The sequence below is a fragment of the Dermacentor albipictus genome, chromosome 4, assembly GCF_038994185.2.
Source record: "Dermacentor albipictus isolate Rhodes 1998 colony chromosome 4, USDA_Dalb.pri_finalv2, whole genome shotgun sequence".
Lineage (NCBI taxonomy): Eukaryota > Metazoa > Arthropoda > Arachnida > Ixodida > Ixodidae > Dermacentor > Dermacentor albipictus.
The window spans coordinates 93960315-93988033 of NC_091824.1; the positions used below are offsets into that span (position 1 = coordinate 93960315).

A 27719-nucleotide genomic window follows, 5' to 3' on the forward strand; every position below is an offset into this window, starting at 1 on the left:
CTGGGTCTAAAACAATACAACCTCATTTAACCCCTGTGGCATTCAGGAAATTGCACAACATGCATTACACACCATCAAAAGATATTGTGAGAGGCTGCACATGTAAGCCAACTTAAAAAAAAAAAAAGCATCACTTCTTTTAAAATTAATAAAAGGGTCTGGTAACATCATAATTGAACCAGTGGTTTTTAACCACTCAAGGCATAAAAGAAATTATCAACACAAATAAACTTCAGCAAGTTCACCCCATCCTCAAGGAAGAAAGTACAAAAACACAAAAGACATCCTAGCTGTGCTGCATTATGACACTCATTTTGATCGCAAGCAGCCAGATACAAATGTCACATTGCAATGTCTTAGCTATGGGAAGGAAATGGAATGAGACAGCCATGAATGCGTTGGGATCTAGCCAAAAGAAAGTCAATCCCTTGCAGAACAGAAATGGCTTAGTTCAGTGAAAGTTACGAAGAGCACAAATGATAATGAAGGCACCATCAAATCTACACAGCAACTTTGACTGCACACAAACAGCTTCACATTTGCACATAGCTGCTCACCAATGTGGGGAAACACCAGGACCATAAAGTTAACAGAAAGCCAGGAAACAATCAACATTGTTTGCACAACCAAGAGGCTTCCTTAACATCAAAAAATTAACAACTGGGCTATTGATAGGGTGGCTCTTTCCCTAACCACCACGAGCATGTTTACCACGATCAATATCACAACTTTCATGTAGCCGGGCTCTCTGAGATAGGCCTATGTCTCTGCTACAAATAAACTTTAATGTTTATGTCTCTAAAAGACAGAGCCATATATATATACTGTAAAGAGCCATGCATTACCATTCCTACAGCAGCAGTGTACTCCTGTAGCTCCCGTGGCATTTTGAGGCTCGACATATTGAGAAACGCTGTCCCCATCAACCTCTCAAGCTGAGGGACAAGGCAAGTTTTGAGGAGGGGCGTAGTGAAGTCAGGTTTTAAGGTATGCACCGGCTCTGAAACTGTAGGCAAAAGCCATACAACCTTTGTTGAAAATACAGAGGGAGGCTATTTTGATGTTATAAGGTCAGTCCTAACTCTGAACTTAGCAGGGCTTTTACAAGCTTCTTTGGCACTTCCAATACTTGGAGAGTAAGGACAGCTGTCCTACAATTTTCAGGACACTAGAAGTGCCACTACAATAGCCCCACCCTGCAGTCAAGGAACAGCGCTGCGAACAGGGCTGTTCCTGAATGATGCATACGTCTTGAGACAATTTCTGCTTATATTGTATCAGGCCAACTGACAACTTTTCAATGTCATGAACATATGCCACATAGCTAGCAGATTCATCACACATGGTTTAACTGCACATGGACACAGGTTGACAAAAACTAGACGCTACCTTTGCATTCTAAGTTACAAGGAGGCACCACCCTATGCTACTGTTTGTTGCTTTGGTTGTACTGGAGTTTATAAGTGACACCTTAAACAAGAGCGAGAACTGTGCCAAGCACTTTGAAATCATCGGTATGGAAACAGAAGGGGTCTGTACCTTTTGCTCATGCTCGTACTGTGCTTGAGATCGAGCCCACAATGTGCCATAGGGGGGGGGGGGGGGGAGGGATAAACAAGTTCAACAAATTCAACATGCCTTGCCTTAGGGTTACCTTGTTTTGAATTCAAGTAGCAGTGCAATTTCTGTGAAAGATGCAATGTTCAGCAGCTGGCAAAGAGAACTTCACACAAATCTTTTAGTTTTAGAATGGAAGTGGCATTACTAAAACTGATCTCAGATCAATGCAGAGATGAGATAGATATAGATGAACACAAGTGATTCAGGGTAGCTTTTTCAATGTAAAGAAACAAATCTCAAAAACAGCCCAAGCATAGACATTTACAGTATTGAAAAGGCAGCCAAAGAGTAAACAAGTAACTTTACCTATACACAGTTATAACCAGCACACCACTGCATTGCTCCCACCCCCTTCTGAAATACTCATTCTCATTTACATTTTAAAATCATCTGCCTACCATTGCCAACTATGTGATTATGACCTTACTCATGACAAGCAGACAATAACCCTTGCACACTCTAGAGTGAACTGTCATCATTCGTTCCTCATCCGGAGTGTGAAAGAACCAGTTACACCACTGCAGCTTTCATTCCTTACTTTTAAAAGATGCTCACACAACAGCAGGGCACTATATACAGAACACGAATACAATGCAAAGCATTGCAGATGATTGTGCCATGGGGAAATTACACAGTATGCATAAAGAGACAGAAAAAGTATTTCACATGCTTTGCTGTAGTTCAGAGCATGGTACTATACTGCAAGAATGTCTAAACAACCTTTCTAAGGCGCACTAGCATTTACATGTGCTGTTCACACATTTTACTACAGCACAACGAGCAAAGAGCAAAAAAAGTATTAAAAAAAAATCACCAGGAATATTTTATTCTGCAGTTCTCCAGCACTGAGTGTGTTGATTTTTTCTTAAAGATGACTTACTCAAATTAGAACGTCATACAATTTGAACTTCCAGAAGTTGCACACCCAATAATGGTGGTAAGAAAAGACAGACCGAAATGCTGGCAAAAAATGCCACTTTAGAAAATGCCACTTTAGGACAGCAGAAACTGGGGTACTTGAATCACAGTGAAGGCAAACCTTTTGCTACAACAAGTCCAGCCACTGGGGTGAAACAATTGAAAAACACCGGTTTCACAATAGGCCATCGATTCATATCACACAGCAGCTCTGCCTTGTGATACAAGACAATGAACAATGAGGCCGAGACCAGCAGCAAGAAACGAAACTACCAGGTACATGAGGTAATGTGCACCTGCTTGGCCTTCCTTCAAGCGTCCCTTCCATGGTCAAAAAAGTTCACATAAGGGGCCCAGACAGTAGTGACATTGTGCGTTACAAACTGGGCCCTGTGACAGCACTGAATGTACAGTGCGCACAGGCCAGTACACTCGGCTCTCGGGTCTTTTGGATAGCAGGCTTATCAGGGAGCACACAGGCTTCGATTACTGGCACAGTAGCAATATGTAGAGGGGATAGCGTATTCCCATACACCAGTTGAGCCTTTCATGGTGCACAGAGAAAGAACTTTTGGTGCAGCGACTTAGTATTCCCCCATACCAACGTAATGGCTAATAAGGGATAACGTAAGGCATAAGATGCCCGGAGTGTTAGTGATTGAGGCACTACACCAAAGGGAACCACAGCCCAAGTGCCATTGACGTGTATGCACCATATGGTGAGTGGAAAATAAGGTAACAGGTTGATCGCCATTCCACTGTCAAAGTTGCCAGAACAACAGAGAAGGCTTGCATTCTGTGCCATCACATGCACCCTTGAATTTCTGCCAAGCCATGTATCTTCCCTTCTTCATTTAACATGAGGCTGCCAGCACATGTTTGGGTTTATTGGCAGTTTAATGGTGTTGCACAAAACGTGGCTGGAGGTCCAGCAGAACAGAGAGCCGAGTGCACGCTTTCCTGCAACTCAAGTGGGTCCGCGAACGAAATGCGCAAGCTGTGACCAGATGAAGGCACAGGATGAAGGACCGATTAACCCCCAGGGCAAGAACCCACCTGACCCGGCGGCAACGCAAGCTGTAGCCGTTGATCGCACTGGTGTCAGGCTGGAGCAGGGCCCTGCCGTCGCGACAGAACCTGCATGGCAAGTCTGTCTGGAGCACCCCGCGCTGCGCCAACCAGGGCACAGGATTCTGCCCGTCCACTACCCTGCGATACTGGGCCTCTACACAAAGCAGAGGTACACATTATTTGAGCCATCCGAGCTGGCCTGTGGCGGCATGCTGCCGCCGCCAGCGCCCGCCCTTGCAGGCGGGCCAGTGGGGGGGCTAGTCGTACCCAACTGCTGGATCTCTTCCTGGAGCACCTTGGAGGGCAACACCTTGCTGGGCATCACCTTCACCATGAGCAGGGAGTTTGCCGTCACTGCAGTGCTGCCACCGGTGATGAGCGGCACCTGGCGTGCCACAGGGGCAGTGGCAGGCTGCTGCGCCTGGGGGAAACACAAGAGCATTGCCTCGTCAAAGCCAAGGTTTCTGGATGAAATTGTTGGCGGGACACAAAGTACCAATCTGGGTGGGCTAGCAAGTTACCCATTTTGGACAAGTAGCAAAATATTGTTTCGAGCAGTCTTTGTATTTTCCAATGAATGTAAATAACATCACTTTGGATTGAATAAAATAGAAATATTCCAAAACTTGCAGCAGGAAGAGCTGCCGACATGGGAATTATGGAATTTCATATTTCCTGCCTTCCTGCACGTGCTACAGAAGCAAGTAAGGAGAGCAGATGCCGGTCTGCTTTCTTCCTACACAGAATGCCAGGCAGCTTTCCTACTAGTGGTGCAACCCTCTTGGGCTCTGGTAAGTCAGGGTAAGCGCTGGGGAGTTAGCCACTGAGCCTAAGCCTTTACAATCCCAGACCGGTAATTCTGAAATGCTTGATTATTCAGACAGCTCTGTGGCACCACCAGTGGCCCTATAGATTTATAAGGGTGACCTTCGGCACTTCATCAACCTCTGACACTTTACAGCACGCCATGCCATAATTTGGACTCGGACTGCACGATCAGGTGATAATTCGGCCATTGAGTCTAGCATAAATAGCAATATTTTGGTTCTGCCAGCACCTCCTCAAAACCAAAACTATTATTTTTAAAATTTATTTTAAACCAAGTTTATCCTTTGTATACAAGTGAAATGAAGAAACTGGCGGCGTTACTGCTTCCAATCTTGCCAGTTGAAACCTGTTAAACCCTTCTTACCTATTAGGGAAGCCTAATTGATCTAGTACACGCCAAATGCGCCCAAAACCGTAGGACAAGCCAAGCTGCTATGTTGTAAATGCTGCATTTGCAAACTGCACAATTTGTTGTGCAAATTCAGTTCTGCGAGTTGGGTGCTATATCGATAAACGGAAATAGCTTAAGCAAAACTGCCTCTGAAACGGAACACTATCCTCATGGTTGGTTGATTTTGTATTCATGCAATTGTATTCAGCTTTCTCTCAATAAATGGAGCTCCTGATAAACAGAACCAATTTCTCTAGGCCCTTAAGGTTCCGTTTAAACAGAGTTCACTGTAAATTGCCAGCGGACAAAGACTCGGTAGATGCACTGACCGTACTTTCGTCTCTGTAGCAACAGCATGACAATAGTTGAGATGTAGGCTACCATTTTGTAGCAATGCCTTTTGCTCGATTCTATGTCCCTCTTAACATGCACCATTCATGGCTGTCTGATCCTGTTAACCTGGATGGAGTGTCGCCCTCACCACTGGCTAATGAAGTGTGAAAAGCGTGAAAAGGAATAGCATAACAAAGGTATGAATTGTCTAGGCCAGGCGTCTCCAAACATTTTGGCCATAGGGCTACATTGGCAATCAATGGTGGTGTTGAGGGCCAGACAATACAGAAAATAAATATTAGTGAAAATAATTTTGTAAGCATTGGGCACAGACAACAAATTTTATTCCACTTAATAGACGTGCTTTATCTAAATATTTCCTAATTTAAGTAGTTGTGTTGACTTTCTGGCATAACGTCCAGAAGAGAAGTGAAGGAACTATTTTAGGATTAAAATTTTGCTTTTTACTACCGAGTCTATGGATATATCCAGGGTGTTTCACATAACTTGAACCAAGAATCTTAAAAAAGTGGTCAACTGCAGCTGGATGAAACCAACAACATATGGTTTGCTGTCATGTGACACTCCTTAGAGTATTTTTCATATTCCCCTTAATAATCAACTAACTAAAATCAATTACGCAAAATTTCTAATACTCACTTTTGGGCCAAGTGCATTTTGTTACGTTGTAGAGGGGATTCAGAAACGACCGATCCAATTTTTTGTGGCAGCGTACATGCTGCATGGTGATTTTTTTTTTTTTTTTGGGGGGGGGGGACGCTGTGGGGGTTCCACTACCTCAGCCTGTCTAGGACGTCTCTCAAGTGGCGCAAGTGCTCCTCGAATGTTTTCGAATAAACCACTATGTCATCTAGATATGCGAGGGCATGTTGCCACTTCGCGTCTCCTAGCACTCGGTCTATCAACCTTTGATAAGTAGCGGGAGCTCCGACCAAACCAAAAGACATTCTCTTAAATTGAAAGAACCCCCGGTGACAAGTGAAAGCCGTTTTCTCTTTGTCACGCTCGTCCATTTCGACTTGAAAGTATCCACGACTAGCATCGAGCGTCGTAAAGTACTTCGCCCCGCCTAGGTTAGACACTAAAGAGGAAATGGAGAGTAGAGGGTACGCATCCTTCTTCGTAACCTCATTCAGCCTACAGTAGTCTACACAAAGGCGATAGGTATCGTCCTTCTTCGGGACTAGAATTACCGGGAAGCCCCATGGGCTGTTTGACCTTTCCACCACGCCTGTGTCGATGAGTTTGTCTAAGGCGCTATCAAGTGCTTTCCGCTTAGTCAAGCTAATCGGCGGCGGATTACATTTCCATGGCGCAGCGTCACCCGTGTATATCCTGTGCCTGACTAGCGTAGTGCGGCCTGGACGGTCAGTGAAAATCGTGTCATATTCGTACAACAGCGACGACAGTCGTGCCCTTTCTCTCTCCGGCATATTGACCTCTGACAAAAGCGGGTGCGTTACTCCTCGCAGAACAGTGGCGCACTGTTGTGCCACCGTGTCTCTCTCCTCGCCTGCGTCGATTACGGTTCGCTCGCTTGGCTGTGGCCGGGTGTGGCCCACTTGCGCCGTGCCCGGAGGTTGGCGTGTCTCCGCTGCCACGGGCGCTTTTGCGAAAAGCTTTAAAGCACCCGTTTCGTTCTCTCAGTAACCTCCATTGCCGATGTCTATTACAATGCCTGACTTGACGAGAAAGTCTCGACCTAAAATAACAGGCACTGTTAAACCTGGGAGATGTACAAGGCGTTGTCGCCTGATGCGTTTCTCCCAAACGGATCACTAACCTAGCTGCACCGCTCGATTGTGCTGTGCCGGAAGCAAGTCGGAAGGTGGTGTCATTATCTCTCAAGCGGATATTGTTCTCGTGGAGATGATGCAACACCTCGTCACCAAATAATGAAGCGCTTGCGCCGGTATCCAATAATGCAGCGAATTTCCTTCGGGCTATCGTTAGCTCGATGAACGGCGCCTGCGAGTTCGCAACACCTCCTACACGACAAGCCGAACGCTCAAGTAACTCGATACCACCGGCTATGTTTGACATCGCCGCACGGGACCCAAGGTGGATCACCGGCGGCCTCGCCCGTTTCCCGAGCCACGCGCTCGGCCCGGCATGCGGCCACAGTCACGGGCGATGTGCCCTGGCCGGCCGCATTGGTAGCAGCGGCCGCTGAAGCCTCTGTGGCCTGGGCGGCCGTTGCTCCACTCCGGCCCGCCGTAGCTTCCTTGAACTGCGTTCGGCGTGTGCCGCTCCTCCAGTCTCGCATCGGCCTTTCGTTCCTGTCGCGGTGCGCTGAGTGCGGCATTAGTCGGTGCTGTTCTCAGCGCATAGGCGTACGGGTCCAAAGCACGGTCTGATAGTGCCATCGCCATGGTTAGTCACGTGACTCTGCGGAGCCGTGTCGAACGAGGAAGAAGAAATGACAACAACCAACATGGCAGACACGCCGTCAGGTACGTGCGCACTTTTTTCTTTTTTAATTGAATAGCCCCTGCGTAGTTTACATTGCGATTTTTTATATAGTCTCTAAACAGAATGCAGAGAACGCATGTGCTTGAATAAGCGTCATTGCATGGTGATATTACTAGTAAGAAGATATTTTTTCCGTGTGCGGTTTTGACGACAGCAGGGCTTTGTGGTTGTATATGGTGTGCCGTCGGTTTGCCATTGCGTCCGATTTCAGTGCGTGTTTTTTTTTTCTTGTTTCAGCGCATTTCTTTCTTGTTCTCAGCGCATAGGTGTACGGGTCCAAAGCACGGTCTGATAATTCCCAACTACGCTGGACCTGCTGCTCCGTGAACGATGCCGACGCGTCAACTCTAGACGAGTGGGAAGTGATCGCGCCGCCGTTCCATGCGCAGCGAGGCTCGAGTGACAGCGCCGCGGGTGGAGGCGGACGGTATGCTCGCGCCGCGAGAATGTCTCCCTGGATGCGCCTCGCCTCGGCGGCGAGTTCGTCTAGGTCTCTAAACCTACGCCCTCTGAAATAGGCCGCGAAAGTGGGGTGCGCCTGCCGTGTGACGCGCTCAACTTTCTCTTCATTGGTGGCGAGAGGGTTCGCGAGACGATAAAGTTCGTCCATCGCTCGAACATATTCCAGCAGGGACTCGTCCGGATGCTGGGTACAAAGCTCCAGCTCTCTCCTCAAACGCCACTCGTAATTGGCCGGAAGAAATTCTTCGCGGAAGTTCGCGCGGAACTCTTCTACTGTGCGGCATCAGTGTCCGGTCAGTCAGAACCATCGAGCCGCCTGGTCGGTCAGTGAAACCGGGATCACGCGTGCGACTAGTTCGGTGTCTGAAAGCCCGGTTGCCTGCTGGTAATACAGCAGACGTTCGAGGTACTCACTTGCACTCGTGCGATCGTGGTACCCACTGTAGGTAGGCATGTCTACCTTAATCCGTGGTCGCTCGCTCTGCGACGAGGCCTGCACTGTGCCTTGCAGGGTGCTGGCTAAGCTCTGCATGAATGCAACGCATTTTGCAGCATTGCCTCGCTCGACGGCAAACTCTCGCCCAAAGGGCCGGATGCCTCCGCCGTCCGGGTCGAATTATTTAGTGGCATGTGTGCCTCTGTGTCCGCGTTGCGATGCGGCGAGGGGCTCGACGTGGTACGCCTCTTATTAGGGTTAACCTCTGCCCACGTGGCATTTGCGCCAGCCTGACTGTTCCGCGTGAAACACTCAAAACCAAAGCTGCTGGTTTGTTCAGTAGCTGCTGCCGCGTTAGCAATAGGCTGCTGACTTTGCGTCGCTACATTTGACAACATGAACAAATCTGAGAGGTCAGACAAGCCAGCCGCCATTGTTCGCTGAAACGTGGGTAGTCCTAGCGCCAACACACACCAGAAGACTCGCCGTGTTGCCGAATTCGATCCACGTTGGTAGCGCCAAATGCGGGGGTTCCACTCTGTGTGTGGCTAGGGCTGAAGGCGAGCTCCGGATCTAGCCCCACGCAGTCGCTTTGTGTTACTCCCCAACCCGTAGCGCGGGAATCGCGGCTACGTCAGGTTCGAACGAATAAGGCAACCAGCAGCGTCAACTGTAAGAACGTTTATTGTTACCGGCAATAAAGAACACTGGCAGAGGGACGTCCTCTCTGTAATAGTAATAAATAGGCTGGCCTCGTTGCCCGGGATAGTCAGGCAAACGTGGTCACTCACGAGTTGCGGCAGGTACTCCAGTCCGGCAGGTTAAGGGTCCGGCCTCAGAGAGAGAGGGTCTCCCTCGGTCGCACTGTTTTGTACCTTTTTACCTGGGCGTGGGGAATGTCCTCCTCGCCCATCAGCTACCTGCCTGTGAGTCGGGGAGGAAGGGCGCATGCACGTCGCGAGAGCAAGGGAGAATCGGGAGAGGGCATAGTGCGCCTCTCTCCTGTCCATGCCGGCTCTCGACGCGACGGCGCGGGAGAAGATCAGTGCGTGTGCTCCCCACAACGCTTAAAAAAAGCCCACAAAATATGAAACAAAACCAAGTGACTGCGCTCATGCGCTATCGTATTGCAGCGATCTCAATCGCACTTCACGCAAAAGAATCGTGCATGTGGACTGTGGTGAAGTGAGCGGCCACGGCTCTAGGAATCGTCTTCACAGTGCAGCAGCATCTTTGACGGCGGCATGTGAAAAGAAAAGGTGGCATGCATTGCCCTGGTTAGAGAGAAGCTCGAAGCACGGTTGAGTGTGCTACAATACCACAGTGCATGAGCACAGTCATGTAATTTTATTTCTTATTTCACTGGCTTTCTTTAAACTCGGAAAAATATCACCATGCAGCATGTACGTTACCACACAAAAAAATAATTGGATCGGTCGTTTCTGAACTCCCTCTGCAATGTCACGAAACACACTTGGCCCGAAAGTGAACATTAACATTTTTTTAATAATTGAGCTCATTTAACTAATTAACTGGAATTTTAAAAATCTTTTGAGGAGCACCCCATGATGGCAAACCATATGTCATTGGTTTCACCCAGCTAGGGTTAACCACTTTTTTAAAGATCCTTGGTTCAAGTTCAAACACCCTGTAGATCTGAAGCATTATTATACGTATGTGGTGGCAAACAAGCTTTTTAACTCTTCCAGGTAGCAAGCACCTTTTCTTTTTTTCTTTGTTCACAGTCATTCTACCTGCACCAAGCAGATACCTACAGGATTTTAAGCTGGTCTGGGATGAGTCGCTAAGCTTTACAGAGGGCCCTTTGTTTTCCTGGTGGGTCATTACAACAACTCTGGTATTTCGGCAAATCCGTACTGACCTTTGTGCATAGTGTTTAAGTTTCAGTAGTGTAGAAGTGTAAGGCAGTAGGTGTGGCATTGTCAAGAATAGCAAAATACACAGGTCAGAGAGTGAGTGTGTTGTTTCGCTTTCTTGTGTGTTGCGCCATTTTATCTTTGAAAATCTCCATTTAAGAGCTGCCAGAAAAAAATTATTGTGTAAGTTGGAGTATAGTCTTATTTTAATAAAATCAAACTTAGAAATGCTACGTCAGCACGCATTTGAAGAGCTGACCCAGTTTTCTTGCTTTCTGTTTTCTGTGATAGCAATCATGTAGTCTTAATTGCTATATTTTGTGGTATGCTATTTACGAACCATATTCTCTGTTGAACTGAATACCTCATTCTTTAAGAAGACGGTTACCGTAAAAACCGGAATATAGGTCGAACTTTTTTTCAAAAAGCCATCGCAAAAAGTCGACCCTCGACTTATATACCGGACATTGGCGGAAAAACTACGGAAGTCTTGCAACAATGGGCGGATGAAGTAAACAGCCGCCTTCGCCATCGCCATCATCAGCAGCGCGGCGCTGGTTCTTTATTCTATGGCGTGGCGACATTGTGGCACCGGCATTTTGCGTTTCCGCTGTCGCAAACTTATATTAATTAAAAGCTGCATTTTCATTTTGTTTCAAAATGAGCGGAAGCCGACGTCAATTCATCGTCGCCTTCAAGAAAAAGGCGATTGAGTACGCGGAAGCCCATGGCAACCTGGCGGCACAGCGCGAACTTGGAGTATCCGAAAATAGCATTCAGTAGTGGTGGAGGTAAAAGCAACGTATTACAACTTGCAGCAACCAAAAGAAAATGTCATTTCGTGGCCGGATCGCAGCAGACTGCAGAACTGGAAGGCAAGGTTGCGGAGTCCGTCCGAGAGCTGCGTGTAAGATCGCTGCCTGTTGTCGAATGCATTCGTTTGAAAGCAGTAGAGATCGCAGGTGCCTGTGGACTGAACAACGAGAAGCACTCGTCATCCGACTCTGTTCAAACGTGTTGCTCTGATTCGGAGTAGCACTTGCGGACTTCATGCCCTTCTGTGTACTGTACACCCGACGAATTTTTTAACAGTATCGCGCGACCGTCGACCCGCGTGTTTGTCGGCACCTTTTATCATCACGGCACGGAGAGGCAAAATAGCGAAAGTAAGGGCATGTGTACACATGCGCGTATCTCGTTTGTTTCGCTGCTCAGCGCCGTTAATACGGTGTTGACAAGTACGCGGATCGATGGTCGTGCGATACCGCTAAAAACATGGCCAGGTGCACATGCGAGCAGCATTTAAATAAATACTGTCACCATTGTGCAACCCACTGAGTCGCATTTGTTTATAGGTAAGGGTGTCATGTCTCTCGGTACTTTTGCCACTGAAAAAGATTTTTTTCATTTTTAGAATTCGTTAGTTGGGGGATCGACCTATATTCCGGTCCGACCTATAGTCCGGTTTTTACGGTACTTCAAGAACTATCTTCTGGTGCACAGAAGCATGTTCAGACAGCACCCTAAGCTAATTTCTTGCACGGTCAAACCAATTAACATGGTTAAAAAATACCACTACTCAGCCATTAATAAATTACTTGATAGATATTGAACCAAATCGTGAAACCCTAAAGAGTAAGCCTTTTATCGCAGGTTTTAGAAAGTGGTTACAAAAGCCATTTGAAGCAGGTGGTGACAAGTGATTTAAGTTGTAATTTCCCATTTACATAATAACCACACTGAGTGACACAGACCACATTGAGCTTACAGGCCTTCTAGAGCATGTAGGTACCTCACAATATTTAGAGAGAACGGATGAGTTAAAATGGCACATAGAGCAATGACAACATGCGACAGCATTGATGCAAGGCAAGAAGCACAATATTCCAGGGGTTGGAAAATAAGAGTCGACATAATTGCCATGGCTTTACATTTTTGGCTAAGAACGATAGTACCCATTGACTACCAGATACAGTGTATAACACACTGTACATTCGGAATGGCACCTATTGGAACGCATACTAGTAGCAACATATTAAAGCAAAAGTGGATGATTAACAAGAATACGAAAGGTAATAATCATGCCAATGAATAAATCTGAAGCAGGACTTTCAGAAAAAAGAGAAAGGCCGGATGAAAATTTACAAATTTACATTAGCATAGTTACATATTTGCATTGTTAACATACGTACAAATGAAGAAGCACGTGATGACAGCAATATGCTGCACAGGGCATGAAGCAGCATGTAGTATATCTTAAAGCATGGGAATTGTGTCCTGTTGCCAAGACATAGGATGAGGCTAATGGGAGTGACTGACTCAATGCTTTGACTTCATTATTTTAGTAAACTGTGGTGGCAAGCTTGATGAGTCAATAAACAAGGAACTCGGGGTGTTCGCCAGATAAATTAGCTCTGTATCTCGGCTTATTATTTTTTATTCTGAAGAGTTTGCTAACAAAAGTAGGTATGCTAAAAAGTGATATGTTCCTGCAGGCAAATTGATTTGAGTTTGGCAACTGTTCAGAGCCTAGTAATTTACAGAAATTACTTAGATGTTCTTCTTTGTACTTGTACTTCAAGACGTTGTTTGACTGCAGTTCAATTACTTCTAATTGTAAGGAACCTGGTAGTACATCCAAATTGGAGCTAAATGAATTTTCGAACATTTCTAGTTCCTCCTTCGTGGTATCAAGGTCAGAGAGTTTCACGCTCAATTGTGCATGCAGATCGCTGAGGATTCTTGTCGCAAATAGGAAAGGAAATTCCGTATTGGTCTTCACACTAGCCCTCGAACAGCAGTGCAAATGCTCCCACTTGCAATTTTGCACTTGTTTCTCAAAAGACTGCAGTTTTGCCTTGAAGCATTCTATGTCCATGAACAGGACCCTTATACTGAAACGTTCGCCTTACATGAAACTATTGCCTTGCCCACGCCTTCGCTAACGGCGCGCCGACTGGATGTTTTAGCAAAACCAAAAATAAACAGCGCCATCTAGTAGTTCCGGCCTACGTCACTTTAATGTCATGGTGTTGATGGGTGCTCTTGACATATATTGAATAAATGAACAGGTCTTTTGGCATTCGGTTGGTGGTGGAGTGTAGCAGAGATACGAGAGGTGGTAGTTTATAGTAGTCTTTTTGGTGGTGTCTTACAGCCACTAATTCCGGGCAATATTTGTTGATTCATTTAAAATAAAACATCTGACACTTTCTTTTTCAATTTATTTTACCTAAAGTGGCCGTAGCCAACCATAGTCAGTGCGCAGAACCCGTACTGTGGCCACTACACTTGAAAACAGCACACCCAAGCTGCTCTGCATTCACACAGGGCGCTCTCTCATTGCTGACGTCACGGGTAAGCAGTCGCTTGATTTACTGAACGTAACTACCGCAGTGGCGAAACTATCTTGGGAAATGAACGTTTCAGAATACGGCCCCAGGTCATCAACGAGGAAGCTTTACATTCAGATAATTCATTGGGTCTGTTAAGTCAATGCAAAGGGGCAATTCAGAACTACTCGCAACTGGCTAGTAGTGGGTCGGAGCGATCCTTCTGCGCGAAGAACCCTTTATTTTTCCCCCCAAGGTCACAGAAACAACAAAAAACTATCGAAATCCTGTGCGGTACGTCCCGTCCACAAACACCAATACCATCACCTTTAGAAGTTTATGGAACTGGCAGCATTCAGTCCATGTGACCACATTACATCAGCAGCTGAAACAACAGGTTTCAGGACACAGGAACTGCTTACATATTTCCCACAGTGGGTGTGCTTGTGACTTGTGCAGTGCAAAAGTATCAGCTTTGAGAAACCGCCAAGTTCAGCAACTTTTATTATATGCCCTATGTGTCCTTTTTCTTCTCCAGACATGTTTCTCCTGTCAATTTTTACAGATTTCAGTTTGACCCAATCCAAGCTGCACGCACACACAATTTCATTTAATTCTTTAAAGATGTCCTCCCATGTTACTGTACCGCACATGTAGTGGACTGAAGCATGGCATATACTGTAGACTGAAGAAACGAGCTTAACCTTATTTACAGCTATTTACATGCTCTAGTTTCGCGGGCGAAATCTCTCTGGGCCCAGCATGCCTGGGCGAAGTCACAAAAGTTTTGGTGCAACTTCTGAAGCGATGGCTGGAACCACTCAATCATGCTCCTAATGCGATGTTCGCACGACAGCCCTGGTCAATTGTCACTGCCATGGGTGAGGTGGCATAATGGCGTGATCTCATAGTTGCAGTGAAGCTCACTCCCATTGGAAAAGCTCACTAGCACAAGGTTTTGTGAAGAAGCCCTACTTACAGGTAGAGGTGCAGTGGAGGCTTTGCGGGGAAGAAAGCAGCCCGCCTGCAGGCCAGCCATCATGAGCGGGACCTACACTGGCTGCAAGCCAGTTAGGAGTACCCTGGTCTAAGCCAAGGGCAAGCCTATGTGCGCAGCAACACATTGCTGCCCACATACGCATTGCAAACTTGGTTCGCATTCTCGGACGATCATTTCATAGATACTTTTGTGATTAGCAACTGACGTGTCAACGGGCGATAGCATTTTCGAAACTGAGTTAAGAGGAAGCTTCAGTTCGGGACCAACTCTGATTAAACTTATTCAAATATATGTAAAACGCAGAAATGCTCTTATGAGACAACTGATTGATTTGAATGAAATTTGTTGCACTTGTGAGTGAAAGTTAAATTCCAGAGACTGCAGGAAGCAGAATTCTGATTTAGGGCCTGGTATTAAAGAAAGAAATTGTTGAAATTCAGTAGGTTAAAAAAAGGGAAAAAGAAAGCATGAAGTTTTCAAATCCATAACTCAACACCAAAAAAAGCTACTGCAGTTCTATAAGCTGCATCTATTAGGGCATCTAAAGTGGACAAATCAGATATATGTATTTAGAGCTTACATGTATATGAATTTGTTAGTGTTTACAAGGGTTTCACTAAAGTCCTACTAACTTGTTAGGGGTACATTTCACAGCAGTGTATAATATACAGCAGACTTCCACTACTAGACTTCCACTAATTGAACTTCGGTTAATTCAATTTTTAAGTTAATTCAATCCTGACAAACCGAAGGCCCCAGCCACCGCTCATGCACTTCTAAGGTCTCGAACTTTCATTATTTATAATAGCTAAAACAGGCCTTCGCAAAGTAATTCCAACTTGACCAGTTGGCATGTATGTGTTTGACCTCTGTAGCACCTCATTTTTTTTTTCTTCTGAAAATTGCCTGCGAGGTTCAATCGAAAACGAAACCATAACCATGTTCACGACGTCTGCATGCTTTACCGCATAGTATGGATATGTTGCGACAAAGCCGACTTTAGGAAACTGGCCGCTATTGCGCAACACATTAAATCTTAGCCCATTTTTCATGCTAAAAAATCAGGTGCACGTTATATTTCTACTTTGTTTAGGAGCTCTATAGTAATTTACACATTAATTTTTCTACGTTGGAGACAGAAAGGAAACGGGCGTTTGATTCAGGAGCAAGTTAGAATCAAGCAAATACTGCCAAATGAATCAGCGTGCTTTAGCATTCTTTCTGCGCCTTGTTTAATTCGACCCACCGAATATTCTATCAAATTCATCAGGGTCGAATTAATGTTAGCTGTCTGCATCAACTTTGTCTGCTTTAAATGTTATTATGTGCAGTTTACAGAGTATAAACTGAAATAACGTTTTTGAATATTATTTTTTTGCATTAAATGAAGGTCCTAGAGCTCTAAAGCCTAGAATAGAAAACATGACAAGCCTCAGAGAACTGCAAATAATATAAGAGCTTTTCTGCAGCCAGTTTCAGCAAAATGCGAAAATATCAGTGTACTTAGATGGTCCAAATTGGTCCAGGTGGTCCAAATTTCTGGAGTCCCCCCACTATTGCGTGCCTGATAATCAGGTTGTGGTTTTGGCACGTAGAACCCTATAATTTAATTAATTTAGTACAGCCAGTTTCCCAGGAGGATACTGTGTCGTAACATCAAGACAAAGTATGTGGTCACATTGCCGGGAGTAGTACATTAGGATGTATCGCTCAGTGGTCCGTTATGCTGTTACATCGGCTCTCACAATATGTACAGTACAGTCTCGATATAAGGATCTTCAGGGGCTACGGTAAATTGTATGTTATTCTGAAAGATCATTATAGTGAAAGTCCCAAAATTAACCACTCCATCCATCAACCTACCAGTTAACAAATTTTCACCATATGAGCTATCCACAAAAACATCGCTGTTGGCTCTCGCCAGGCACTGTTGCTATTTTCCATAGATTCTGCCACCATGCATCAACGAAGCAATGTGCGCAAAACAGACGATGCTGAAAAAAGTTTCGACAAAAAGGTAGCTCCATGTCGCCTCTAAAGCGCAATGTTTCTTGCTTTTTGTTTGTTTTTCACATTTATTGCCGTGGACACCGCAGACACCTGAACTATGTCAATGTGCAAGCGTGCGTAAACAACACCATCTGGAAAGTGCAAAATGCGACCATCTGGCATCCCCACGAGTACGGAGGTTACGTTTCCCCATGCAAGTTACTAGTATGACTGCAGAAAGAAGCACGAAAGAATGAGGCATACGCAGAAAGAAGGTTGAAAGAAGCAAGAGGCGCGCGCGCCTTCATTTCTAGGTGGCAGTTTTCTGGGCGGAGCATGCACTCGCAAAACCTGATGCATCGTCATCTCCACTTGCCCGCATTCTTTTTTTCTCGGGCACCGTCTCAGGTTTTCCTAAGCACGACCTACTGGAACTAAGACCAGCACAGATATAGCTTTGTGCCTGCCGAAATGGCAAGACGAGCGCTGAACAGATCACAGAAGCAGACGACAGCGAACAGGTTATAACTAGTGCCACTCTGCTCGTATGTTCTGTCCCTAGCGGCAAAAAGGGCAAACTAGACCAGGCGTGCTGGAGCAGGGAGATCTGTGCAGGTCTGGAGTTCAGTAGGTCGTGTTCCGAACCCATGTACCACATCTGCTCTCTGCGCCTTGTCGTCTGCTAGCCTACTGTTTCGGCTGCCGCAAAGGATATGCAGAAATCTGTGAATCCCCAAATTTGGAATATTAGTAAGATCTTGATGAGGGCTAGTTGGTTCATACTTGGAACTGAGATGAAACAGCACGAAAAAGACGAGGACACAAAGAAAACAGATACCACAGCAGCGCTTGTCTGTGGTATTTGTTTTCTTTGTGTCCTCGTCTTTTTCGTGCTGTTTCACCTCAGTTCTAAGTTTGGAATATTAGTTTGTAGTACTGAAGCATTATTAACATCACAGGGAAACTGAATAAAGATTGTTATTCTGAAAAGTTCGGTATTCTGAAGTTTGTAGTACTGAAATATTTTCACAATGAAATTATAAGAACTCAGCAGGGGATTTCTGAAAAGTTTATTGATCTGAAGTTTGTTAATCTGGTGTTCGTAGCAACGAGCTTTCGTTATAACAGCACACAAGGCAACTGACAGAGCCGTAACGAGTGTCAAAGCGTCGCAATCCCCTGTTCCCACATACTGTGAAAGCGACACGAGTGATAATAAGAAGGTCATTGTAGCCATGGATAATTATAGATGGCGCTTACATGTGAATGTGGGACTTGGAACTTTGACAAGCTTATAGCAAGTTCATTTGGGAAAACAAATATTTTACCAATGACATTTCAGAACTATGTGTAATGTGAAAGGTAAAAAGAAGGCTCACCGGTTTGGCTTGAGGTGGTTGAGTGACTTGTAATGGTGCTGCCGCCGCAGCAATGTTGGCTATCACTGGAGGGGACCTTGGTGCAGCTGCCACAGTGGCAGGAATATTCTTAGCTGCAAAAAAAGAAAGGGATGAGATTTAGCACGGGAACAGACGCACTGGAGCCTAGGCAGGCTAAATCGACAAACAACGAAAACATGACGCTAGTGTGTAACACTCGGGCATGTGCAGCGACAAGGGAAGCCTGACACATATTTTGAATGTTGTACAAACTCTACCACACGATTTTTGCACGTAACGGATGACACTTATCAAGTGTGAATGCAGGAAAACATGAGATATTTAAATTGGGTACTACAGTTGGTCTTAAAATGCCAGACCTGGCGTCAGTGAAACTGTCGATGTCATGACACGATGCTAAATTTGCTCATGTTGCATAGCAATCCATGCGTATGGCCCTCTTTGGCCACATCTGGCCCTTGCGCCATAAAACCTCATACATCATCTCGGGGCTCAGTGCTAAGTGTGCGTAAACTCACGGCCAGACAGGCTGGACTGCGGCCATGATAAAGCTTTGGCCATTTCGCTCTGGCAGCATTGCATTGCATGGCTTGCTACCGCATCTACATTATGGCCATCACATCACACTGTCCTTCGTGACAAATGCAGCATGCGGTTCCTGCTTGTTTCTGGCACTGTGTCACAAAGGATTTTGTTCGTCTACACATCAGATGCTGAGATGCACAAACTACCTTGAATATGATGCAGTACCAGAAATGATCGCTTGAGAGTATCACCCTTGCATCCAATTTACCTCTGAATGTTGCCTTTGGTTATTGTGCACCATTGCAGCATATAGTACTTATAGTCACCCCAAGAAAGCGTTTGCCAAGCAAATCTTGATGGGTAGGTGACTGTGCCGTTGAAATATAACTTGTGCAACTTCGTCAACTGCAGGTTACATGCTTTGTGCGTGTTGGCTGGTCCACGTTGCACTTGCCTGCTGCACCGTGATGCATGCTTTCATTCTGAAAGCTGGGACAAGGAAGATGCGTTCAGCCTTCCTCTACTCAGCGTTGCATACTGCACAGCCATTGCTTGTGCTCGAGTACGTATTCGAGCAGCTGATGGCCACGCAACACATTAGCATTCTTGCAACAGCTCAAATCACAAGCGCAAGAGGGAGAACACAAGCTGAGACAGACGCCTGTGAACTCGCAAATGATGAGCGAGAATGCACCTGGCCACCTAGGCGCAACATGGCGCAACTCGGAGATCAATAGTTGCGTATAGTTCTTCAATATTCGCCATATCTGCACTGCTACCACTTTGCCGCCAGGTGCACGCGTCTACAAAGGCACCATTTAATAGCTGCTAATAACAAAATTAGGCAATTAGCAGCCCTGAGGCTTTGCCAAGGTTACTTTGAGAGTATACGCTAGACATTTATAGTCAAATTAGCTGAAGTGAAATGTAGTTGCAGTTGGCCTCTAATGCCTTCATAGGCTAATGTTAGCTTCGCACTAACTAGATGCAAGGTTCACATGGGTCTCAAAAGGTGCAATTCAAGAATATTTTACCGGATATAAAGGTACAGGAGCACTGTTTCATTACTGGACACAAACAATAACCAAGTGCTGGTCTAAATTACCTATCCTTCAGAGACACAGGTGATCACAGGTGTCTATGATGCCTATTAGCATGTCAGAAGGTTCGGAGTGGGGGCGGGAGTGCATTGCCCCTGATGCTGACTTTTTGTGCCCAAGCTATGTGTGTGCAACCTTCATTGTGTGCGCACATTGTGGGATTTGTGGGGTAGTAAAAAACATACATATAGCATAAATGTCGTAGCTTGCAGAAGCACAGTTAGAGGAATGTGAATACTGTATTTACTCACATAATGAATGCACACTCAACTTGGCTACTGTGCAGTCCCACGATTGAATGGACATGCTGTAGTTTTTTCAATGGAATATCTTTGACTCTTGAATATTTGTTTAAAGCAAGCACAGTTAATGCTTAACGCATACTTTCTGCCAGTGCCGTCGCAAAGGCACCTCTCAGGTTTCAGAGAGAAAAAAATAGACAAATGGCTCTCTGCAACCTACACAGTTTATGTACTTTACATTGACATAATAGGAGAGGTTGCATGGGAGAGTCAAAGTGAAGAAGTGACGGCCGGCACTTGATTGGCATAGTGGTCATAGTCAGGTGTAGTGTCGAATTCGTGTGTCTGTGGCTCGATTATTCTGCACGCCTTGGGTTTTGATGTGTGTGATGGGCCTTAAGTCGAGTTATATGCCTGCTGCAGGACATAAAGTTTATATGTTCACAAAACGAAAAAACTGACCAGACACCGATCAGCTTTGACATGTCAATGAGCAGGACGGTCGAGGAGAGAGACGCACACAGCGTGCTTGTCAAAACAGGTACGTGCTTCAACGTGATGCTTGCGATAACAGCAGACGGCCAGAAGTGGCTGTGAGGACAAGCTGGGGCGAAATCGGTTATCGCTGTTTGGAGCGCATGTTCAGTTTCGCCACACGCGATTGGCCTAGGCCACACTGACTGGCTGATGCGTTGGTTCTTTATTCTATGGCGGAACCACGATGTGGATGAAGCGCCCAGCGACCTGAATGGCAGGTTCTGATGCAGCATGAAGTTACAGTTTGCAAATGGTATACATGTATTTTTACTGCAAAAATAAGTTATGGATGTTTCAACTCATTACCATCTTACTTTTAAATTTTTGCTGTTTCGAAAATGTCTCCATAAAATTTGGACATACCCAATCATTTGAACGCCTTCGCAGCACTGCCACGTAACCCCACAGTGTCAATGTATAAGAAGGTCTGAAATTTCGGATGCAAACACCCTTTGCAGTCCAATTTTCTGGACTTCTTCCCATGACCACAGGTCTGAAACTGTGTATCGAAGCTACTATCGCTGCCATTTTGATTATCTCACCGCCTCGAACAGGTGTTCTCGCATGCAGGCCTACGCTTAGACGTTCACTAACCCGCTTCTTGCTGTTCGATGCCATGCTTTTAATTGAAAGACTACCGCCTTGTCAGCCATGGCGCTGACTACGCCCTTGTAATCTTCGCCAATGGCTTCAAAGCTCAGAATGCACGACGCATTCATTAAGTCGGTTCCCGAAAGTCAGCTTTGCCTCAATACAGCATATGTCGTGCAGTGTACCATACGCAAAGTATTGTGGTGTAGCATACCAAGAGTGGGAAGGGGCAATTATCACAGGTCAAAGTACATATTCCTTAATTATGCACTCGTGCACCCACCATCTCCTGTCACAGTATGTGCACCCATATGCCTAATAAATGCACTGACAGGCCTTCAGAGCTATTTTGGATGTGCCTGTGGCGATTTGAGCCCTTGGGGGCAGTAAAAGGTATGCATTAATTCATTTTCTTTTATTGTTTGAATATTTTCAGACATTTCCGCAGCCCCTAGGAAGTCCCAAAAATTGTATGTTAACTACATATATTACTGCTTCTTTGTAACTACACTTAAGTGAAAATTTGTTGCTATAGTTATTCTGTTAAACTATCTGCCAGAAAAATATCAGACACAATTTGCACTTTAAATGCAGTAGACACCCGTTTATTCGATCACAACCGAACATATCACCCAGCCAGCGTCCATAGGCCCCAATTTTCGTTATCTGTTTATTTTGATCCTAAAAATTGGCCTTTGCCAGACAATTCGAATGAGACCAGTGAGCGTGCATGTGCTTGACACTTTATGGTGATCCTAACAGCGACCCCTTTAGTGGCAGCATGTCTCAGCGGCGCTTAGAGGACAATGAATGCGCTGAATGCAAATTTCCACTTGAAAAGGCCTATTTTCGGCCTACCCTGGGAAGATTTTCAAGCACAAACGGTAGCTCACAATGTCCGGTTATGGTATTTCCTTGATTCTAACGCGTGCCGTTTTCCCCCCAAGAAAACTGAACCAAGACCTGTGTTTACAGCGTTTGTATGCTTCAGCGCATGATACATTATATTTTATAAACGTGTGGCAAAGCTGACTGGAAAATTTGCTGCCACTGTGCAACACATATTTGACTGTTGACCAATTTTCAGGTTAAAAAAAAAATTGGGTGCACCTTAAAATTTAGATTTTGTTTAGGAGCTTTAATGTAGTTTCTACACAAGTTTTCTACTTTGGATACAAAAAAAGCGAGCACACATTTGATACAGGGCCGTTAGAACCTGGCAAGTACTGACAAATGAATCAGCGGTGTGTTTTGATGTTCTTCTGCATCTTGTTTAATTGGAATTGCCGGATAATCAGATCAATTTTGTCAGTTCCATCAGGGTCAAATTACCGTATTTACTCGCATAATGATCGCACTCGCGTAATGATCGCACCCCTGAATTTTGTCGTCAAAATTCGATTTTTTTTATTTCCCGTATAATGATCGCACCCTGAACTTGCCGCAGCGATATGTCGTGTGTCAAGTCTAGCTAATAATGATCGCGCTTACCATCTGTCGAATGCTACGCGAACGACTCGTCTGCACGCACCAAACATGCTTAAGTAGATGCCTCATTTCATTACTTTCATCACTTTCCGCACAACCAAACTGGCCTATATTATGAGTAGGCTTTATAATGGTTGTAGTCAACAAAAACAATAAAGGCGCCTTTCGATTCTTTTCATCTGCACTCGTGAGCACGCAACAAATCGCGCGCGGCAATGATAGTAGCCATGTTTACACTGATACGTTAAAAGTGTACCCTGTTCATACGCAAACGCTTGTAACACAGCTAAGATATTCGCCCACCCTTAGCGGAAACGTGCCGTGTTAGGATAGTAGTGAAAACAGGTGCCGCAGTTTCTGCAGCACGCCGGCCATGGGTTTCTGTCACTGGCACCTAAGCGGGCCCATCTGTTTCTGTCCCCTCAAAGTGGACATGGCTACGTTATGGCCGCAAACTTGCCGATATTAATGATATTATTCATCACTGACACGGAATAAACTGTTTCAATGCACGTAATGTACTCACGAGAAGAAAAAAAAAGATCGCGTTCGGCGCGCTCGGCTTGCTCCGCCAGTCGCCATTTTTGTTTTGGTGTCCCGCACCCGCATCCCGCAGCAAACGCGGGACGAAAAAAAAAAAAAATATTTACCGCGGGAAATTTCACCCGCGTAATGATCGCATCCCTGAATTTGGGTCAATTTTTTCTGACAAAAAAGTGCGATCATTATGCGAGTATTTACGGTAACAGAAGTCGACTGCATTTCATTCTAGTGCACCTCTACACTTCATCTCTAGCTAACTATATGTCTAAGCAGCTACTGCTCCATACCTGCTGTACTAATGAGGACTTGTGTGTGTCCAGGTGCAAGTAGCATGCCAGTGCGAGGATCGTACACCAGATTTAGTAAGGTAGGGGTTGGTGCTATCTGCAGGGGAGAAAAAGAACAGAAACAAGATTAATACAAGCAAAGAGATTGAAAACACTGTTCACTACCAATATGATGCAGGAATAGGATTAAAACATAATGCTATGTTTATAATGTGGAATACAAATGTACACCACAATGGTATACAAGGGCTTAGTACTAAATGATGGGAAATCCTATTTGTGCATTAATTGGTAGAATGCCCATCGCTCTACACTAAAATGTGCCTGCAGGAGTCTGATGCTCTTGACTGATTGATTGTAGAAAGAGGCTACACGGATGCGCATCACTGCAGTTAATCAGGTTGCTCCAAAGAGTGCCGAGCGGCACTCTCACTATCCATCGGCTCAGGACTGCTGTCATCATTAGTTTGGCTTTCCTGCACAGCTCAATAGTCAGGATCACTTGCTGCATTAATGCTCAGGCCCTTTTAAATAACAGCAAAAGGTGACTGCTACATGCCATATCTGCTGTTCACAGGTGCCTGAAAAGGGAGAGCATGATGCTGCAAAGGATGCTTAGTTATGAAAGATGGCAGAGCAACAAGGTCAGCCATGCTTACGATAACAACCATGGTGGATACGCTGCATCCCCTTGCACTTCACACAACGTTCTCCATGCATTAGCAATTGCACTAGTGCCTCTATGTTGCAATTTTATTTTTACCTGTCTCCACTCTTCAGTATTCTTGCCCTCGCACCACGATGTAACACGAAGGAACGGTAAGGGATAACGGTTTGTCATTAGGGAATGCATCACAGTCCATTCTGCTGTCGCAAAACTATTTTAGCAGGACTGCATTTTCGGAACATAACAGGGATAATGAAAAAGTAGGGATTACTTCATACAGTTGCATGCAACTGCTCTTTCAATAAGCTGGGCTAATTTTGAGCAACTTTATCAACCGCATCACCTTTTGCGCTAAAACCTAGGAATCATTTGCTCTTTCTTGGGGAACGCTACATGTGACAGAACTGACAAACCTACACTCCCTGCTTAAGAAAATATGTATTCTGGAGCAAATGCAAGCACAGCTTTTGATGATTCCGAAATTACCTACCTTCATTGGTGTTGGCACACTGCTAGTGTTGTAGGAATCCTTTGGACAGCAGTATATGAGCTTGGCACCTCTCGTCTAAGTAAACAGAATAAGAAATACCCCAGTTTCAGCTGCTTAGCAGCAACACATTGCATTTCAACAAGTCAATCTTTCATTGTAGTTACCATACAATGACCTTTCTTTCACACAGATTATATTCTGAAGGCTAAAATGCTGGTGCATAATTTTCATAATTCACTCACAAGTAGTGGCGTCCCTTTATCAGTTACATCCAGCTGATAGAACATGCATAAACATGGAGCACAATGAAATGTCTAGCACTGCTGCAGATGTTTGTACTAATGCAGGCATGGTAATCTAGAGTTTTAGCTTGTTCGCATACGTGTTACTCTTTACGGAAATACCAGGTTACCAGGTAAATGTGGATGGCAGTAACAATGCCGACTGTTATTAACAAGTGACATCTTGCGATGCTTTGTCTAACAAGGCGTAAAATGATTTTGTGTTACATGAGTGTTTGCATCTAGGGCCTTAAACATGGGGAGGATTAGAGGGTTCTGACACCCCGCAAAATTATTGCTGCAGTGAGATAATGCTTCGTAGTAGTTACATATATGCCATTACAGTGAAACCTCGATAAACGCAAATCACTTCAACGGAACTGCCTCTTAAACGAAACACCATTATCATGGTTGGTTGGTTTTGTATTCATGCAATTGTATTCAGCTTTGTTTCTCAGCAAATGGAACTCCTGATTAAATGGAACCAATTTCCCTGGTTTCTTGAGGTTCCGTTTAAGAGAGTTCTCTGTATATGATTACGCCAAGATAAGTAATATGTTTATACTATGATATGTCAGCGATAAATTTGATTCATGCACAAAAATAAGCAAATATTTCAAAATGCCTATTGCTGTCCACCAAAAAAACCCTTTTCAAAAAGAATTCTTGGGTACGGCCCTGTTCTTGTTGAAGCAATAGAAAACAAAAGAGACTGCATGATGTTGATTGTAAGATAGCGTCTTCTTGGGCAAGTTGGTGCTTACTGTAACACAATTTTTTTTAGCACAAAAATTCAGAAAAGGAAAGAGCAGACAGAAAGAAAGGCTCTATCGTGTTGTGTTGCTGCTGCTTATTTACACCAGCTAATAAGTAGAATATGGTTAGTTATGGCAATAATAGCTCTTTGTCCTCTTTGGTTAAACTTTGCGGTAAATGCATGACATGGTTAAAATTGCGGTAAATGCATGACACAATTGGAGACTTCCAAGCGACATTCCGGTACTAACCCGATGACGAAGGCACTCCTCATCATAATTTATGTCACTGGTACCCAACTACTCATATTAAAAAGATCATTTCATTAGATTATAAGAGGGAAGAAAATGCTACTTGTCTACTTCTATTCGATTCTAAGAAAAAATTAACATTTTGGCGTTATTCTTGAATAGTATGGGTGATCGAAAGGTTTCGTTTTCGCTCGACTCGCGCTGCTGTCGGCTCTGTCTTGGCTCTGTTTCTGGCCACACATTTGCGTTTTGCACAGAAAAGCCGTAGCGTCGTCTGTGGGTGCCGTTTTACTCCCCGACGGCGCCACGTCACTATGAGACCATGACGTCACCACTCCTCGATCAGAGGGCGGGCGATTTGAACTGCGCTAGAGGTACGCGGACGCTTCAGAATGCATTTTCTCTTAAAACAAGTCTCTTCTTCGCACGAAGCAAGCATTTCGAGGTTTCGGGGATGGTATCTGAACAGTCCACGTTGACTTAATATTAACCTTTAGTGTCCCTTTAAGGCGTATAGTGCCTAGAGCACGAGCTCTATGCAGAATGGCGTGGAAAACAAAAAATTTCTTGTCTATGTGTTTTGCAAGTCCATCTCAAGCATGGTGGTCTTCGAGATTAAAGATAACATGTTGAACCATATATAATGGAGTCCACATGCCGATGCGGCAGCAGTGCTTAGGTAGACTCAGAAAGGAAGGCCTGCCCTGAGATGAGGCCCACTGCTCCAGCCTAAACAGCATGCTGTGATAGATGCACATATCACCGACTGCAGTGATTTCGAGATCGTAGTGTTTATAAATGTGGCAAGGCGGCTTTGCAGCAGCCCTATGGATGTTCCTCCTGCCATGAACACCCAAGTCTACATCGTCTGTCATGGTCCTGGAGATCGTCGGTAGAGATGCTCAGATCATGCCACGCAATTCTTTTCCCTCAAGGTCTCCAAGTGAAAGACGCTGCATATGTTGGAGTGCTGGAAATGGTGATAAGGCGCCTTGGATTGAGCAAGTCACCCAGGGACGACCATATATATTCCAAGAACACTCTGCACTAGCCCACACCACTTCAATCACACAAGAGTAGCCGTTTGATAATTCTCACAACCACATCACTCCGAACATGTGCCTGCCCCCCCCCCCCCCCCCCCCCCCCCCCCCCCCGATTCCCTAAACATGAACTCTATTATGTATGGAGTGTGGTTGAAAGGGAGTCCAACAAGCAGCACTTCACAGTGCCAAAGATTCGTTGAAGGCAGCCATTATCAATGCAATTGGCTTCCATTAATTGAAAACTCCCTGTTAAAGGGCCCCTCACCAGGTCAGGCCATTTTGAGCTGACAAGTGCAGTGCATACAATGCGTGCTAAAAATCGTGTCTGCTAAGTATTACATCCCTGTGTGCTGTGGAAAAGCTTAAATTTCAAACCAAACACCTTTTGCCCTGCTCCTCACAAGTGCCGCACTCCCAGCCAGAGAGTCTAAGTAAATCACACAAGTGCACCTACATACTGGCAGGGCTGTGACGTCACTCGTAGTGGCACATGACCGAGAATTATTCAAGGCAACAGCAGTTATTTGTTTAATCTGCTGCCTCAACAGACCAATTAAAGTTTAGAGAAATAGTAAAACCTACAAACTGAATGTCTCCATGTGTTTGTTTTACTTCGTACCATAACAAAAGAGATGTACTTCCGTTTCGTCTGCTTATTCCCATGTCGCGCAGTTGCTCACGTGGAGAGCGAAACTCACTTTCTACTTTGTTCTAGTGTGCGATCATGTTCTGTGATGCGCTTGAGTCATTGATCCGCTTGCGCCA

General features: G+C 45.1%; 1 protein-coding gene across 6 annotated transcripts in view; it reads right to left on the reverse strand.

Moving 5' to 3' along the window:
- Window positions 1-27719, reverse strand: part of row (relative of woc) — an 81349-nt gene that overhangs the window by 44131 nt on the left and 9499 nt on the right. For all 6 annotated transcript variants that reach the window (XM_065454035.1, XM_065454040.1, XM_065454034.1 and 3 more), the window contains exons 5-9: window positions 24621-24695; window positions 23464-23560; window positions 18130-18242; window positions 3877-4030; window positions 3595-3763 (exon numbers count right to left, since the gene is read on the reverse strand). In XM_065454035.1, coding sequence (XP_065310107.1) covers window positions 3595-3763; window positions 3877-4030; window positions 18130-18242; window positions 23464-23560; window positions 24621-24695 — 608 coding nt within the window. The remainder of the gene's footprint in view (window positions 1-3594; window positions 3764-3876; window positions 4031-18129; window positions 18243-23463; window positions 23561-24620; window positions 24696-27719) is intronic.